The sequence below is a fragment of the Apiospora phragmitis genome (assembly GCF_038363925.1).
Source record: "Apiospora phragmitis strain CBS 135458 chromosome Unknown utg000007l:2111988.0-4706623.0:1.0-2598199.0, whole genome shotgun sequence".
NCBI lineage: Eukaryota > Fungi > Ascomycota > Sordariomycetes > Amphisphaeriales > Apiosporaceae > Apiospora > Apiospora phragmitis.
The window spans coordinates 2521499-2538118 of NW_027117406.1; the positions used below are offsets into that span (position 1 = coordinate 2521499).

Here is a 16620-nt window from a genome sequence, read left to right on the forward strand (position 1 = left end):
ATGATACGTACGGGAGTTGCCGCATCACTAAGAGCTTATATTGCATGTGTAAAGAGAATGTTAAGCAAGTGGTAGGTAATAAAGCGCTTTCAAGAATGGGAAGAAAAAAGGAAAGAATACTGACAAAGACGAACTCTCTTACGGAGCTATTGATAAACAAAGGAGGATCTAACTAAGCAGCGCACAACTACTAGGGTATTATGACCCCTGATCCCTATTACGATAAGATTTATACTGTTGTAGGGTCGAGATCTAAGCCACCCGTTTGAGAAGAGGTGCCCCGGAGGGACTGAGAGCAAGTCTATCCCTAAGTGTGCAGGCTCCTCCTAACTTGCAGTATTTGAAATTCAGTCTTTGCTGGGGCACAATTAAGTTCCTGGCCTTGGCGAGTGCCGAGATGTTGCACCAAGCATAATTTCGATTCCCATCACGACTTCTGAGGTATTTGGGTAGTTATTCGGCGTCTTCTCGGCGGCGTTGAACTGCTAAGCAATTTTTGCAAATCTAGTATATTCCTCCGTGAGTCAGATCCAAACATCACTACATAGTCAGAGATGGCCTCGCGTCACCCACCACTTTTCCAGGCTATGATACTTGGACACCTTCTCAGCCCCGATGCCTTCCGTACTCGGTGGGATGGCTTTGGGATGGCTTGGCGAGACTGTGGTAGGAGGTTTGTAATGCATTAGATAATAGATCCGAGGTCCTCTAACTGTCACCCAGGTCGTTGAAAGAAGGTTTAACTACATGTTTCGAACATACTTTAGAGGTGCATTACGTAACCAGCCCCGATGGCGCACAGGACGGTTGATACCGTTGCCAATCATCTCATCTCGACCTATCAACGGGCGCACGTTCCTCCCATCAAGGTTGACACTTTCATCAACGCAGGAGGCTCGCGGCCAGAGTTTATTTCGACGCCCATGCCATAGCCGTTACCAAGCAATTGGGATAACGGCATCAAGGAGCATAGCTTCGGCGCTTTTCCACCGCGTTGTCCCCCTTACGGTAACCGCCCCACAATGCGGGATGTGACTCGATGGCCTGACATGTCCGTTTTAGGCAATACGGACCATCGCGGCTCCGGAAGGGTGGACACGGTTGTGGGGCAAGCAGCATATGCCAGGGCGCCGTCGGCGGGAAAGCAACGTAGAGTCGCTTGATTTTCCGTCAATGGTCGCCCAAGGGGATGGGGAAAAGGTCACAGGAGGCACATGAAATCCTGGCTGTACAGGCTTGCTGACGTAGCAACCCGACAGCCTCCTACAGAGAGGGCCTACCCCGTTGCCGTAGCCAGCCGATTACCTTGGGTGGCTCGGCATGGAGACTTGGGCTCTGGAGAGCAGCACTCGTTGGTGGACTTGGGCTAGGTTCGCTCTGAGGTCGGGATTGCCGTCAGATGCATGACTCGGAGATCTTTGAGTATAAGAAGACGTCGAATGCAGCAGTGATCGCTTCTGATCCTTTCCTATCTCTGTGCCCTCTAACCCGAACCGAACTTTCTCAAGGCATAGCATAACACACAGCGCCGCTTAGACCTGTCACCATGCACTCCGCGCTGTCGATCGCGGCATTCGCTGCCCCTCTCATCCAACTCGCTTCTGCCCACGGCCACGTGGCCGGCGTCAAGGTGAACGGCGGTGCTTGGGTCCAGGGCTGCGACCCCAACTGGTACTACCAGCCCTCGGGCGCTGCGCCCAACACCCCCGGCTGGAAGGCACTGAACCAGGACAATGGCTTCGTGTCGCCCGATGCGTTCAAGACTAGTGATATTGCGTGCCGTGAGTACCTTCCCTTCCCATTCCATCCAACAAGCCCGGTCACAATGACGGAACGGTTGACTGACCAATGATCATCCACTTGTAGACAAGAGCGCCAAGGCCGGAGAGACCTACATCAACGCCAATGCCGGAGATACTCTGACGGTGTACTGGAACACCTGGCCCGACACCCACAAGGGCCCGGTCATCAACTACCTCGCCCCATGCAGTGGTACGTTTCTCTCTCTCTTTTTCTTTAGATCGGTGTGACCTAGTCAGTTCCCGGTATCCACCAACATAAATACTAACATAAAGAACAAAAACAGGCGAGTGCACCTCCGCATCCCCCGACAGCCTGTCCTTCACCAAGATCTCCCAGGGAGGCCTGATCTCGGGCAGCAACCCGGGCACGTGGGTGACGGACACGCTGATCAGCAAGAACTTCACCTCGGAGGTGCAGATCCCGACCTCGCTCAAGGCCGGCAACTACGTGCTCCGCCACGAGATCATCGCCCTGCACGCCGCCGGCAACCCCAACGGCGCCCAGGCCTACCCCCAGTGCCTCAACATCAAGGTCGGCTCCGGCGGCTCCTCGGCGCTCTCCAGTGGCGTGCCCGCCACCAGCTTCTACACCCCGACCGACGCGGGTATACTCTTCAGCCTCTACGGCGCCTTCTCGAGCTACCCCATCCCTGGCCCCGCCGTGAACGGCGGCGGCGGCGGTGGCGGTGGCAGCCAGCCCCAACCCGCGCCCACGACCCTCGTCACGAGCACAGCCGCCCCGGCCCCGACTAATGGCAATGGTGGTGGTGGCTGCTCCGTGGCCAAGTACCAGCAGTGCGGCGGACAGGGGTGCTCGGGCTGCACCGTCTGCGCCAGCGGCTCCACCTGCAACGCGCAGAACGATTACTACCACCAGTGCATGTAAGAAGGGAGAAGGAGTGTTTGGAGCGTCATGAATTTGTTATCTTGTGTGTCTCGATCCGCATCGGCCGTAGCATTAGTTAATTCCAAGGATGGTATCTTCACACGTCTCATGCTACATACACTGGAAAGATTTTCCCTGATAATTCACTTTTACCAGCTGGTTAACCAAATGAGCCCCTTACCCGTAACGTCAAAACATGTCACCGTGCCGTCCATCGTATCTTTCTCATTGCCAAGTATTCGCGGCCAGCCTTTTTGATGGGTTACAGCCTCCCCTAGAGCGTACCGGGAGTCTAACCTACTGTACCGAAGTCGAAGCTTTTTGTCCTCGTCCTCTTCCTCTTCCTCGTCGCCTATCAGGCGTTTCGCTAGAATAGCTTTGCTTATTAGTACCGGCTTGCCGCTTGGGTCCTTGTGGTTGATTTTGGGAGTGGCATTGGCTATGTCGGGCCGACTTGCCACGCGACGGAAAACGGCCGTCACGTCGGAGTCTCGGAACTGGCAGAGCTCATCCCCAACGCGCACGCCTGCAGCGCCGACCCTTCCGGGACCAAGCCCATCTGGCCATTGCTCGCAATGAAGGCGGTCACATTCAGAACTGTAAGCCACGCTATGGCCTTGCCCGTCCAGAACCCGAAGGAGTCTTGGATTTCTGACCTGAATCCTTCATTTTCAAACGACTCTGGTGTTTTTGTCTTAACGCAGGATGTTAGGTCGGCAGCCGGCTCAACTATTATGGGCTGTTTCCGCCATTGTGCGGGTAGACCACTGCGGACCAAACGAATCGTCGCCTTGGCCGCCCGTGGCTGAAAGACGCGCTCATCCCTGCCCTGGCCGTCCAGCAGGTGGACGAGGCCCTCCCACCGGCTCTCGTCTCCGCCGCATTGGAGGCGCAAATTCTTCGCCAGCACGATCTCCTGCACGATCCAGACGCGCCGCCAGTAGGGGCGCTCCAGGAGGCTCAGCAAGGCCCTCCACCGCCTCGTCTGGCTCCGTCGAACATCCTCGGGCGAAGCGTAGTCCGCGAGGCAGCCCGGCACCCCGAAACGGCTGCGGTGGCGCGACGCCGACTCGTCAATCCAGCGCATGGCGACGGGGCTCGTCTCCGATGCCCGTCCGAGCCACACGCGCACCGTCTCGGCGTTGCGGTAGATGTCGCGCATGCGGCCGACCTGGTGGTTGCGCTCCCGGACGTTCGACTGGTCGATCCAGAGCACGCGCTCGTAGTCGCGCCACCACAGGTGCCGCAGCGCGTCTTGCAGGTTGCGGCGGATCGGCACCGTGTTCCCATTGATGAGGCATGCTGGCGCTGGCTCGTCCTCATTCTGATGGGGGCTGCCCCACGTGTAACTCAGAGCTTCGTAATCGGGCCGGCTCGAGTGTGTCGTGTGGAATAGGCGACATCGCAGTGCATCCTCTTCGACGCCAGGCTCTAGGACGAGAAGGCGAAAGGCGTCGGGGGCTGTCAATGGTTCGTATGCGAAATTTGACATGGTTTTGGTGATGCGTGCGACAGCATATTCAAAGTCACACTCGTCAATATTAGCCGAAATCGTGCCCGAAGAACTGACGCTGCGATCACAGGATGGACGCAATCAAGGCGGCCATTATTCTACGTCTGGCTAAATTGAGGAGACCTCCATCTCGCTGCGCCCATCGGTGTAGCGACCTGCATTTGTCCAGCCACAGTGCTTGTATCTTCGCCTACAATTGGTCCAGAGGTCGAACGCTAGTGAGGCATCGCACCGCACCCAATACACTTTGATTCCGGTGAGGTCCTTTATGTTTCCATCTATCAACGGAACCAAGAGGCGTAGTCAGTGAAACGAGAACCGTAATTTCTCAGTGACACAAGCGACAGCTACCTCATCATAGCAACGCCTCGCTTTGGGACCAGAAGGCTCACGAGGTAGCACTGTAATGCCGGCATGAATCGCTCTGTATAAAAAGCGCGGGCTGGATCTTCGATTTGACTTCGGTGTTACCAGTGATCCTTTGTGTCACGTAAGCAAGATCAACCCCGAATGGTCAGCCACTTACCTCCCGCCTGACACGTTCGGCAGGAAAACGGTAACGAGAAATTGTATGCGATATCCACTATTGCTTATTCTGTTTAGTAGCTAACTATCATTCCCCTAAGACATACCATACCGCTCGTTAAGCTCACTTATCTCTGTGATACACTGTCCTTTCGAACGTGAAGGTTCAGCTAAGGTATACCTATACCTTTTAAACAGACTGTCTACTTTAGTTCAGTAAGTCGAGGATGTAGATCATATGATGGATACAGATACTTTCGGCTATAAAGTTCTGCTTATATATTAGTAAGAATGATACTCACTGATCTCTGGTGCTATTTACGTCGTTATATCTTTGGAAGTTAAGCCGGGACTGGTGAGTCGTTACTCAATTCTGCCATACCCAGGTAATACATAAGGCACCTCTCACTCCAGCGTTTTCCATCATCGAAGAAGCATCAAACGCGAATATAACACATTAGAATCTGCCCTTCACTAGAACACCATCTTCTTCGAAACCAATCAGCCGAGCATTCACTATGGTCCGAATCACTTTCCTTACAACTGCCATCGTTGCTGCTCTTTCTGGCTCCACCGCGGCATACGACTGTATCAATGGTCTCGACTACTGTGGCAGCGGCCTTCTCCAGAAAGGTACTGTGAAATTCAGCCTTTGGTCCCGGCGATATCCAGGGTTGTTGACTGATGTTACCATCTGTAATTTAGGCAACTACTACAAGGACATCGTTCAGGCTCTCCAAAACGCCACCCAGCCAACTGATCCCGACCATGTCAACTGTTCCATCTTTCACTGCGGAGGTCCAGACACGGTCCCTTTTCAGAAATTCTGTGGTGCCGGTGAGTGCAAGGATGGCGGCCTGGGCCATAATGACTATTGCAACTAGTCGGCGGGTACGGGGCGTCGAACTACTCATCTGAGGAAGGCGATATATAGGGGTTGAGGTGTCATTCGGTGTTGGAACATAAGTCGCCATTTTAGGCAGTTCACAGACAATCATTTTAGACAGTAGTTTGGATACTAACTTTGTTGTGGTTTGGCTCTCAACAGTGCAGAGAAAAATACAAAGAGAGTCTTCCCTGGTGGCTCTGATAGCGTATCGGAACGTTCAACAGAAACCTGTGAAAGATGATCCCGAAATATCCATCTTAACCATTGAAGCGGCCTAAGCATTCACATGGACTAACTCCATAAAAACAGGAAGAATTGTAGTCAGCCCAACAAGTAAGCCAGCTGACGGTGCTACGGTCACCCCATGCAACGGCGACCCCTAAATTTAAATAGCCCCTAACAGCACCACATATAAATTAGTATATAAACCAGTTAGCTTTTAATTTATAATTAATTAAATAATACTATCGTCTTCTTTTTCTTTTCCTCTTTCTGATGGGCCGTAAACTTAACGAGTTAGTACTGTAACGTGCGATTTAAGATGTTATAAATAGCTCGTTAATAAAATAAGCCGCCGAGAAGTATAATATCTCTAGAACAACTCTAAGGGCTCGGATTCACAGCCGCAAGACTATAAAATAACGGAATAAGTCCTTCTAAGCTTTAATAATAACGGAAGAGTTTTAGATTATAACTTAGTACGTTACGTAGTATAATTTAAGCTGCTTACCGGCGTACGTTATTTTTCGAATATTCGCTTAACGGATTTTTTAAGTTAACGGGATTAATATAATACTCGGTAAGCATTAGGTTAAAAGATTTATTACTCGCCATCTATTTATTAGTACTACTCTTTTTAAAAGGATAGATTTCTTAAAGCTTAACGCAACTTCCGTAAAAAAAATTATAGAGTTTTTTAAGCGGCTTAATAATCCTATTTTAAAATCGATCCCTTTAAAGTTTCGGTTTAACGTCAACGAGATCGGTAACTAGCTCGGCTATAAAACGAATATAATAATTATTAAACTTATTAAAATAAAAAGAATACTAATTATAAACTCTTTTAACCGAAAATAAGCTTTTACGGTTAAATATAATAACGCTTTAAACCGAGCCTTGCCTCTTTTTATTATATTTAAAGGTTAATAGGTCCAGTAGTAATAGTTTCCGGAAAAAGAGGACTCGCTAATGGATACTATAAAAAATTAAGTCTTTACGGTATCCCCTAAAGGTTAAATTAATAAAGAGCTGGCTTTAATATAGCTAAATAAGGTCTTTATCCTTTATATAAAACTTAAAAACGAGGATTAATAGCGGCTTATTATCCTAAATAACTACGCCAGCTACGTAAACGAAGATTTTATTATAATATGCTTAAAATATAAAATATAGCTTTTCTTCTTTCCGGCATACTCGTTATACCTATTATAACCTTATACTATATAAAGTTTAATAATATAAATATAAATAAAAAAAACTTCCTTTAATATTATAAACTAATTAAAAAGTTTACCTTTTAATTATATATAATAATTAGCGGTTAAGCCGTAATTAATATATTCTTTTTTATAATATTAATAAGCCCCTTAATAGCCGGAACCGGAAAATAAAAAACTAAATAAAAATAAAACTATTTAAACCTCCCCCCAACGTTTTCAATAAATAATTCTCCTTTATAACGTTATTAACACCTACGATTAACCGCTAAATTAAAGAATTAACGAATACGCTTAATAGTAATAATATTATTTTCAATAACGCGACGCGCTAAGTTTTATTCCGGAAGCTCTAAAAAAGTCTAAATACTTTAAACGGCCAGATCGGCTAATTAGAGCACGAGAAGTCAGTTCTAGAAAGTAATTTAAAAAAAAAAAGAAATAAAAAGAGGAAAAGAGTAATACCTAACCCTAACTAGAAGTTTACGCGTATACGAGATGTTATAATAATTAAAAAGGAATTAAATAGCGTTATACTGAAACCTTAAACTATTACTCTTTTATCATCGGCGCTAAAAGCCGTTATAATTAAATCTAACTTTAAATTTAAAATTAAGAGTGTCATAAAAGCGTTTCGAGACTAAAACGGTATTTTTAGAATTTTATATTAATTTTTAATTAAATTATTTATATTATTATTATATAGTATTATTATTAGTTTTTAAGGTCGCCGTTATATAAAGTGATCGTAGCACCGTTAATTAGCTTAATATTAATAATAGTTACTTTATTAACGCGGCTATAATTAATTATTTTAAACTTAATAATTTTAATAAACTCGTTTTTAATTAAAAATCGAATATATTAACGTTACCTTAGCGTATAAAACGCCTTAAAAACGTTTAATATTCGTTAAGTTATATATTTAAACTTAACGAGCATTAACGCGAAGCTTAGTTTAGCTTAGCCGATAGCTTAATTCGCTAATTAAGTCTTTAAAAATAATAATAATACCTGCTAATCTTTATTTAACTCTTATCGCGTCGGTATATCGGCTAGGCGCCGGATAACGTACGATCGGTCGGTATCTCATCTACGGACGGCCTCGCGAACACCTAGTCCGAGCTTTACGTCACGTATCGCAGCCTACGCGCGTTTTTAAATATTAAACGATAATATAAAAAAATAACTAAAAAAAACCGAATAAAATAATAATAATATATATAATTAAAAAGTAAAAGTAATAAAAAATTTTTATATTATTATTTAAAAGTCTAACGCGTTTATAACGCGAAACGCGGTAGTCCGTAAAGGGGTGGTCTGTGGAAGGGTGCCTTAGCTTAATATAAAGGGTCTCTAAATATTATTATATATTAAATGCCACGTTCGAACTAACTACCTGATGAACTTATCCTTAAAGAAACTAATTTTCATAGCATAATGACTAATTAAAGGGTATAGTAGGATAAATGCAATATGCACATACATGCGGCCGGGAGTTAAAATCGAAGGTACTCCCTCATCAATTAAGGTTATGTTAGACTTCCTCTACATCCCTAGTACCCGGGATAGGCCGACGTGGCAGAACCTCAAGAGGATAGGTTAGTTCACCACTAGGCTTTCCCAAAGGCCGAGACTGGGAATACATGTTATTACCTTCGCCTCCGCCCTTACTCCCTACAGCGATACCTCCACTCGAGCTTTGGTTTCCATGCTGGCCGCGAAATGATGATGGTAATAATAATGATGGTAATAATGATGAACCTGTGAATAAGGCGTGGATCGATCTGTACCAGCTTCTCATAGCGGACCCCGGCCCGAAGACTATTGTCACTAGAGGGCCGTATGTTGGTAGGCAGCTAGAAACAATGGCCAGGCCCAACTGCAAGGCCAACCATAACATGACAGTTGGATGATCATCTGTTGTTTTACATTTGGTCAGAAAACTAGCTTGAAACTCTCCAAACCACCATCGGAAGTAGTTGGCTCACAGTTTTGGCCCACATTAGGGGGTCTCCATATGGCTGTCAAACGTAAGATACTTGCAACGCAAACGCTATGATGGCATACTATAAGTCCGGGAAAACATTAGTATTGGATGTAAGATATAACGCACAAAGCTCCGAGGAGGAAGATCCCGATAAGTGATATCTTCTTTAATGGTGATAGCTGCAGTTTCAGCGTGGCATTAACGGGGATGCTGAGAATGATAATATCGAGGAAGAAGCTGGTCAGTTCAAATTGGAGTAAGCCTCGAGGAGTATTCAGACACGAGGAAGCTTGGTCAAGCTTTCCCAAAGGGCTTAGACCGGTGTACACTGGAACATCACGAGAAATATCTCAACCAGGTACACCACCTATATCCAGTATTAATTCATTCAGCACATCGAGCGTCGAGTCCAGTAGTGATGAGGACTCAGGCGATGGAAATACTGTATCTTCAATAAATTCGAGATCTCTTGACACCGAGCGAGGGATCGGTTTCAAACGCTCCAAACTGAGATTTGTTGAGGATGACTAGACTAGCGCTAACTATTGCGCATTATTACCCGGTGCTGGGAGAATGCGGCGGGAGAGCCATGGAACCCTACAGTCAATGATTAAGCCACAGTACACGGCAAAGGCGCAGAAAGCGAAAATAACCAGCCAGTCCGAGCCTATGAGCTTTTGGCGGAGAGCCAGGCGCGCCAGGATTCTCATGATAATGGCCACCGCCGCCATAGTGACCATGACGATACATGCCACGTAGTTCTCTTTAGCGCTCCGAGTTGATGGTTGCATATTTGGAGGTCAATAGCGGCATCTTGAGGTATGTATAGGGAATTCAAGATATTAGAAGAAATCATGCGTTTGAGAGGGTGATATTGGAGGGTCCAGGAGTCGACTGGCTCAGCATACCAGACAGGGAGACAGGGGAATGGTGCTGTGCTATAACATTAAAGGCGAAGATAGAGATTATTAATTATAATAATAATAAACTATGTCTTTCTTTACTGCTTTTCTATCTCCCCGCTAAATATTAATTCCATCATATTGGTAGGTGGCATACTATTAATTATAGCGAGATAGGGGCGGATCGCAATCGAATGCATACGGCTGGTCTTCTTGGACGCTCGAGGTCTCATCAATCTGTTGCGTTAAGGACCTATTGGCGTGTGTCCTGCAAAGGGAACCCGACTTGCTGACTTACTGCTCTTGTCGACTTAGACATTTACTGGCCCAATGGGACAATATCCATTCGGTCCCGAGACCAGACTATCCCGTCATCTAGGTAGTCCTTCATTGATACCGCGATCCAGCATTTCATGCCCCCCTTTCCATGTAAACGCTATCCCCATCATCTTGGCACGAGAATGAGGCATATATTTATTACTTACTTCATATTTGCCGCCTGTAACACGTAGCACATAGAGAACGCCTCGTTACAACACCTCCAGGCTACAATCTATCCATCCCGAAGCAGGCTTCGTACCACGGTTGCAATCATGGCTAGCTCATGGATAATATATCCAAGACCGTTCCCGTCCAGACGATCCCAAACTTTGGAGAGACTATTTCTAGTAAATCCAAAGGCTGTCATAATAGCTGCGTGAGGGAGGACAAGCCTGGATTTCACACCGCCATATGCACGCCAGCCGTTGCCCGGATGTCTAAAATATGTGTCGACTGCCCCAGTGCCTTGAATCCAAAAAAGCGCTTTCCAATCTGGGGGTGGCGAATCCGCCAGGCTATGTATTAATTAACACACACCAATTGGCTAAATTTGGGACTGAGGGGTGAATGGGGGGGAGGCCTGTAATAACAATGCAGTAAGCTGGCCCCCAACCCCCGGTGAAGAGCACACCTGGGTAGATTGACCTGCACATCCGTGCATGAGCACTTGACGACGAGGTTTTGCGGTATTCGTCTCACAGATATGCATCCTTTAGCTATCTTGTATGAGCGCAGAGGCACTTCCATCATAGTATCTCGCTGCTAAGCCAATCATCAATGATACTGTGCATAAGTAGATTTGCTGGTCTCTTGCTTCTAGGAGGGAGGGGTGATAGTCGCTTTTGATAGAAATGGCCTTGGAGTGAACCTACTTAAGAGTGTCTGTAGTGCTTGGGATGATAGTGAAAAGTTACTTGATCGTTTAGGCTTTTATAGTATCTGACACGAGTGAATACAATACAAGAGGCTATAACTCACTCAAGTTCCATTTTCTATCACTTGGCACGCATTGGAGGACCCTGTAGTTGTCGTCGAGTTCTCGTTTCGCTTTCTCCAGAATGCTGCGTCCAAGGAGGGGTTGTGGGACATCATACGTGATGGACGCTCGACCATGACAGAAGTGCCCGAAAACCGTTTTAGTTTAAATGTTCATCACAAGGACAACGGCTTCCGAGATAATTTGGTATATTCTCCCTTCCCATCTCGCATTCTCACGAGCGCTGCATACTGATGGGGGAAAAAAACCATGTTCTCAGGTAGCAGGTCCTGGAGGGCATTACCTAGAAGTCGACATCGCTGCCTTCGACGCACCCTTCTTCACCATGAGTGCCAACGAGGCTAGATCAATGAACCCTCAGCTACGTCTCTTACTCGAGACTACCTATCACGCTCTCGAAGCAGGTAAACTCCTCGACTTTCAAATCCAGAGATTATATGTTGTTCCGAGTTAACCTAGAATACTAGCTGGGATATCTTTGGACGACGTCCTAGAAAGCAACACTTCCGTCTTCGCGGGGAGGCTAACGTGCGACTACTCTACCTTGTACAACCATGATGGAGAGCTAAACCCATAATACAAAGCAATGGGAACCTCGTCCGCTATGCTATCCAATCGACTCTGTTGGGTCTACGACTTGCGTGGTCCAAGCATGACGCTCGATACAGCGTGCTCAGGCAGCCTCATGACTCTTCACCTGGCCTGCCAGAGTTTACTACGTGGGGAGTCTGGAATGGCAAACCGAAACGGAAGGAAGTTGTTTCGAGATACAAAGATAAGCTAATTTACAGGCTGAATCAATAGTCTAGTATGCGGCGCTCAGTTGCAATCAGCACCAAGCACGTCCTCGATGCTGTCCAGGCTAAACTTCATTTCCCCGTCGAGTCATTCCTACAGCTTTGACAGCCGAGCAGACGGCTATAGCCGAGGCGAAGGGGTCGGCGTCGTAGTTATTAAGAGGCTTTCCCAAGCAATTGGGAATGGAGACACCATCCGTGCTGTGATTCGTGGCACATCGGCTAACCAGGACAGCCGGACACCTTCCATTTCCCAGCCCAGCCTGCTGGCGCAGCGCACACTCATCGAGCAGGCCTACAAGGTGGCAGGCCTAGATCTGCGCTCAACTACATATTTCGAGGCGCATGGGACAGGCACCCCCATCGGTGACCCAATAGAGGTATCGGTAATATCCCAGGCCTTCTCTGGCCATCCTCAGCCAAAGCCAATATAGGGCATCTCGAAGCCGCTGCCGGGATAGCGGGGCTCATTAAGGCCATCACGATTCTGGAAGAGGGCGAAGTTCCCCTGAATGCCCTCCTGAAGCATCTGAACCCATGTATCGATATCGATCCGGGAAAGTTTAGTGTGAGCCACAAGAACAACTACCCTTTTACCCTTTAACACACCCCCCTTCCTCCTTTGGGTCAATAACGGATAGCCACTTTACATTTTGAATTATTCTGATCGACATGCTAGTTCCCCTACATCTGCTATAACCTGTCCCCCAGACAGGCTGAGGCGGGCCTCTGTGAACAGCTTTGGGTTTGGATGGGCCAATGCCCATGTTGTAGTTGACGACGCTCTGCATTACCTGCGTGATCGTGGGATCGCGGGTATCCACCAGACCGTGTCTCGATCAGACGATAATGCCTCAATGAACAGTACGACATCTGTCCCTCCTTCCCGCGCAGGTACGGACGGGAAAGCATGTGGGAAAAGCCCCTGTCTGCAGCCGATGAAGACGGCGTTGACCGACTAGCTGCTGGTCTAAGGAACCACCTGGGACTTCGAGACTCGGATCAGGGAAAAGACAGATTCATGCAGGATATTGTCTTCACACTTGCGGCTCGGTGAGGATGAGTAGATAGATAGCGATACCTTCTATACCAAGAGCTAGCTCGAGTATTCCGGGCGTAATGAGTTATACTCGTCTGAAACCTGACGTATCAAACCCGAGAGAGTGGATACGATGCGCCAGCGAGGCCCAGCCAAGCCACAAAGTCCTTGATGCCCGCGTCACCTGCATCATGTAAGCCTCTTTGCTATCAACTGATACCTCACACCCTAGTCCTTGTCGGAGAGGTGACTGCGGCGGCAAGGCTCGGCTCACATCAACACATGTATATGGAATGTGGCACGATTTACGTGCTCTGGCGGCTGTTGACAGTAAATAGCAATTTGCAACGCCTAACGAACTAACTATATATCAGGCGCGCTGTCCGAGGAATTCGCAACCAGTTATATATGCATCATTCCCACAGTTCACATTATGGCCATACATTAAGTCATAAATAGTCATGTTGCCTGTTCCTCCTTATATCTCTCAGGGGCCGAGGTCGGGGTCCTTTCTATGGCACCATTGCATTGGCATCTATCTCTTCGCCTTTTACTCGCCTTGACGTTCGCCTATAATGCGTCTCTGACAAGTGCCTGTACTTCAGTTCCCAGCAGCCAGGGAAATTATCGGATCACGTTTTTACTCTTGAAGACAAAAGAGCTAATAATTCGAGAAATCGAAACATACTTTATGCTTATAGGAATTTTTCAAACCGAAACTCATTTGCGCCCAGACACGGTGCCTCCCAGGGGCCTGTAAAACTTTATATTCACGGCAAATTGCCACGGAGATAACAAATCACAATTGGCGGAACTATTTTGTCTCTTGGCTTTCCGAAAAAGTAGTCAAAATGCGATTGACAGTGTACACGACTCTTCTCAAGAGATGGCTTGGAGCGTTATCATGAGGATGCCCATCGCATCGACCTGGTATTGCAGCAACCTTCTGTGCCATCAGGTTGGTACAGCCATTTTTGAAGTCGTTGATACCAAGTTTATTGCAAACTTTCATCAGGGGTTCGGTTTTGACTGGGTACCAAGTGGCCACCCATTTGGAGAAGCGAGTCGATGATGGAATTTATTATGGCAAACTTGCTCCAGCACTGACACTCCCACGTATCTCACTCCTCAACTCTACTTGTTGAGACCATTGGACCATCCGCACGCCCACCATGTTTGATGGCCCCAAGCCACCAGGCATGCCTTCGGGCACCATAGCTAAGTACCTAGCCAGAAAGCTGGTCAATCTGGTGCTGCGAAGCAAGAACAAGCCCAAGCCCGAGCCGGCGCCCAAGCCACGCCCGGCACCCCCAGAGCCCTCGGTCAGACCCGAAGACTACCTCACCCTCCACAACCTGGTGGCCGCCCTGAAGACCGTGGATCTCTGCCAAGACTTGAACGGTGGCGGCGTGTGCGGCCAGCAGCTAGAGGTCATGATGCGCCGCTAGGAAGAGAGCGACAAGAGGTTCCCCCTGGGCGGCCTCGCGGACGCCGTTCAAGCTGATGGTGGAGATCAAGGAGTCCGAGGAGGAGGGGGTCGCCGGTAGTCCTACCGGCGCGGTCTGGGTGGTCAACAATTCGGAGTACCACCGGCGGCACGCGGAAAAGAGGGCGAAGACGCAACTCGATGGGGTACTCATGGCGCGTATCGCCGACTCGTTGAAGGACCTGGTCGACTGCGGGAGAATTTCGCGGTGGCCCAAGTTCGAGAAGGCGGAGGCTGACTATCTGGACTACTACCCATGCTTTCAGAAGAGGGGGGGGGCCCTATCCTATGGAAGCACGTTCCCGATGATAAATTCTACTGAGGGCGAAACAGACGCTGTTTTGCCTACTTTCAATGTGAAAGAAAGTGCCCTTTCTTGAGATTCTCATGCTCAAGTACTCGGCGGAGAATGTGAACACGGAACCGACATCGATGGCGACGTATTTGGGTAATAGACCCTTATGGGTAAACGTGTTGCTTCCACCAGATGATACCGTACTGTGAAAATTAGGGGTAATTTACGGGAAATATACCAACAGTAGTCCTTTCGTCCTCAGGGGCATACAAAACGAGGTGCTACACGGCTTACGTAAAGCATGTGGCACAGGGAGTAGGATACTTGTGCATTTATGGGTTGCATCGATATATATAGACGTTGGAAAGATAAGACCATAACAAATCCCCTCCCTATGCCATGTGGGTAGCATAAAATATCGACAACTTTTTGAAAGGATTAGAGCATTCTGTTAAATGGTATACAAAGGTGGCCCTTGCATTTGGCTAATCGCATCTTTTGACGAGAACAGCTCTCTTTACCAAGCGCCACGTATCATGCTAAAAGCTCTTGTGACAATAGTCTCTTAACTTGCGGGGGTTTTTGCAACTATGCCGTCCCGTACGGGAATTCAGCTCTATCCCACGAGTCTATGTTAGTCATTAGAAGACGATAAGGTCATCATATCCAGACAGATCTTCACCGGAGCTTGCTATTCGCCATCTGCATGTACGGTTCACATACTTCACAGAGTTGCAAGCAACCCAGCAACCATGATGCATTTCATTAATCTTGGGAATGAGGGGGCCCGCGCACCGTCCTCAGCAATGCCAGGTCTAAGAGCCTGTCCGCCGTCAATCTCATGTACGTCGGCTGGACCTGCCACCCATGCCATGTTCCGTGTTGTCGTCGCCGCGGAGTGAGAGATTGGGACTGGGTCGGGCGAACTCGCTGGCATGCAACGGGTTAGCCAAGCAGCCGAGACTGGAACTTAATATCTCGAGTAGTAGAACTTGCTCACATGGAGTATTTCCAACGCTGGTGCCGCTGCTGGTAGTAGTCGAGCCACCGAAGAGAGAGTATGTAATAGTGTCGGAATAGGTGGTAAGTCGTCCGTCAGCCAGCGTGGCGGCAGCGGTAAAGACGGCAGTGGCGGGGACTGGAGCGTACGACGTATAGATGTGCTGCTGGGTAAACATGGTGCTGTGACCACCAAGCTCAGTGGAATACACCACGTTGGTCGTGATCAGTTGGCTGGACGCAGATCCGACCGACGGTGCCGCACGCTCTGTTGTAGTAATAGCTGTCGGCGCGGCCGTCGTTTCGCTACAGTAATCCAGGTATGGTTGAAGAGAACGGTCCACGTCAGTCGTCGATCTGGAGTGCGCCTTCAAACATTCTCTACATGCTGATACGTAGTCTTGGAATGTCGAATCAGGTCTGCAAAGCTGGCTCTTCTCGGTACTCTGAGCCTCAATCAAGGCATTGTCTAGTGTATTTGGTTAGGGTTCCTATACTTACAAGTCGAACATATATAACCATTGCTCTTATACTTACTGCAGTTAACATAGCAGATGGCGGGAACTGTCGTCTGATTAAGCGCCATCGCGATGCTCCGCGAAGGTACAGAAAAGAAATTTGAGGGTGGTGAAAGCAAGAAGTGTAACACGGTCCTCGGATGGCAAATTGGGCAAGAGTGCACTTTATCAGGGTCATCGCCCCCATGTTATTCCCGATTCGCACCCTGTTGCATTATTGGGGGC

At 48.0% G+C, this 16620-nt stretch overlaps 6 protein-coding genes across 6 annotated transcripts; 4 read left to right on the forward strand and 2 right to left on the reverse strand.

Annotated features, from left to right (window-relative positions):
• Positions 1 to 1546: 1546 nt before the first annotated feature.
• On the forward strand, positions 1547 to 2688 carry PG994_008396 (glycoside hydrolase; the record flags this gene model as incomplete). The annotated part of the gene is made up of 3 exons (XM_066859805.1): positions 1547 to 1781; positions 1867 to 1992; positions 2087 to 2688. 3 exons carry the CDS (start codon positions 1547 to 1549, stop codon positions 2686 to 2688), a joined length of 963 nt encoding a protein of 320 aa, XP_066715292.1.
• A 478-nt stretch (positions 2689 to 3166) lies between these two features.
• On the reverse strand, positions 3167 to 4180 carry PG994_008397 (uncharacterized protein; the record flags this gene model as incomplete). Its single annotated transcript, XM_066859806.1, has 1 exon — positions 3167 to 4180. The coding sequence occupies one exon, from the start codon at positions 4178 to 4180 to the stop codon at positions 3167 to 3169; it is 1014 nt and encodes a 337-aa protein (XP_066715293.1).
• A 1064-nt stretch (positions 4181 to 5244) lies between these two features.
• Positions 5245 to 5610, forward strand: PG994_008398 (uncharacterized protein; the record flags this gene model as incomplete). The annotated part of the gene is made up of 1 exon (XM_066859807.1): positions 5245 to 5610. One exon carries the CDS (start codon positions 5245 to 5247, stop codon positions 5608 to 5610), a length of 366 nt encoding a protein of 121 aa, XP_066715294.1.
• An 8659-nt stretch (positions 5611 to 14269) lies between these two features.
• PG994_008399 (uncharacterized protein) lies at positions 14270 to 14545 on the forward strand (the record flags this gene model as incomplete). The annotated part of the gene is made up of 1 exon (XM_066859808.1): positions 14270 to 14545. The coding sequence occupies one exon, from the start codon at positions 14270 to 14272 to the stop codon at positions 14543 to 14545; it is 276 nt and encodes a 91-aa protein (XP_066715295.1).
• Positions 14546 to 14600: 55 nt separating this feature from the next.
• On the forward strand, positions 14601 to 14963 carry PG994_008400 (uncharacterized protein; the record flags this gene model as incomplete). Its single annotated transcript, XM_066859809.1, has 1 exon — positions 14601 to 14963. One exon carries the CDS (start codon positions 14601 to 14603, stop codon positions 14961 to 14963), a length of 363 nt encoding a protein of 120 aa, XP_066715296.1.
• Positions 14964 to 15717: 754 nt separating this feature from the next.
• Positions 15718 to 16463, reverse strand: PG994_008401 (uncharacterized protein; the record flags this gene model as incomplete). Its single annotated transcript, XM_066859810.1, has 2 exons — positions 15718 to 16346; positions 16415 to 16463. The coding sequence occupies 2 exons, from the start codon at positions 16461 to 16463 to the stop codon at positions 15718 to 15720; spliced, it is 678 nt and encodes a 225-aa protein (XP_066715297.1).
• Between the last annotated feature and the right edge of the window lie 157 nt (positions 16464 to 16620).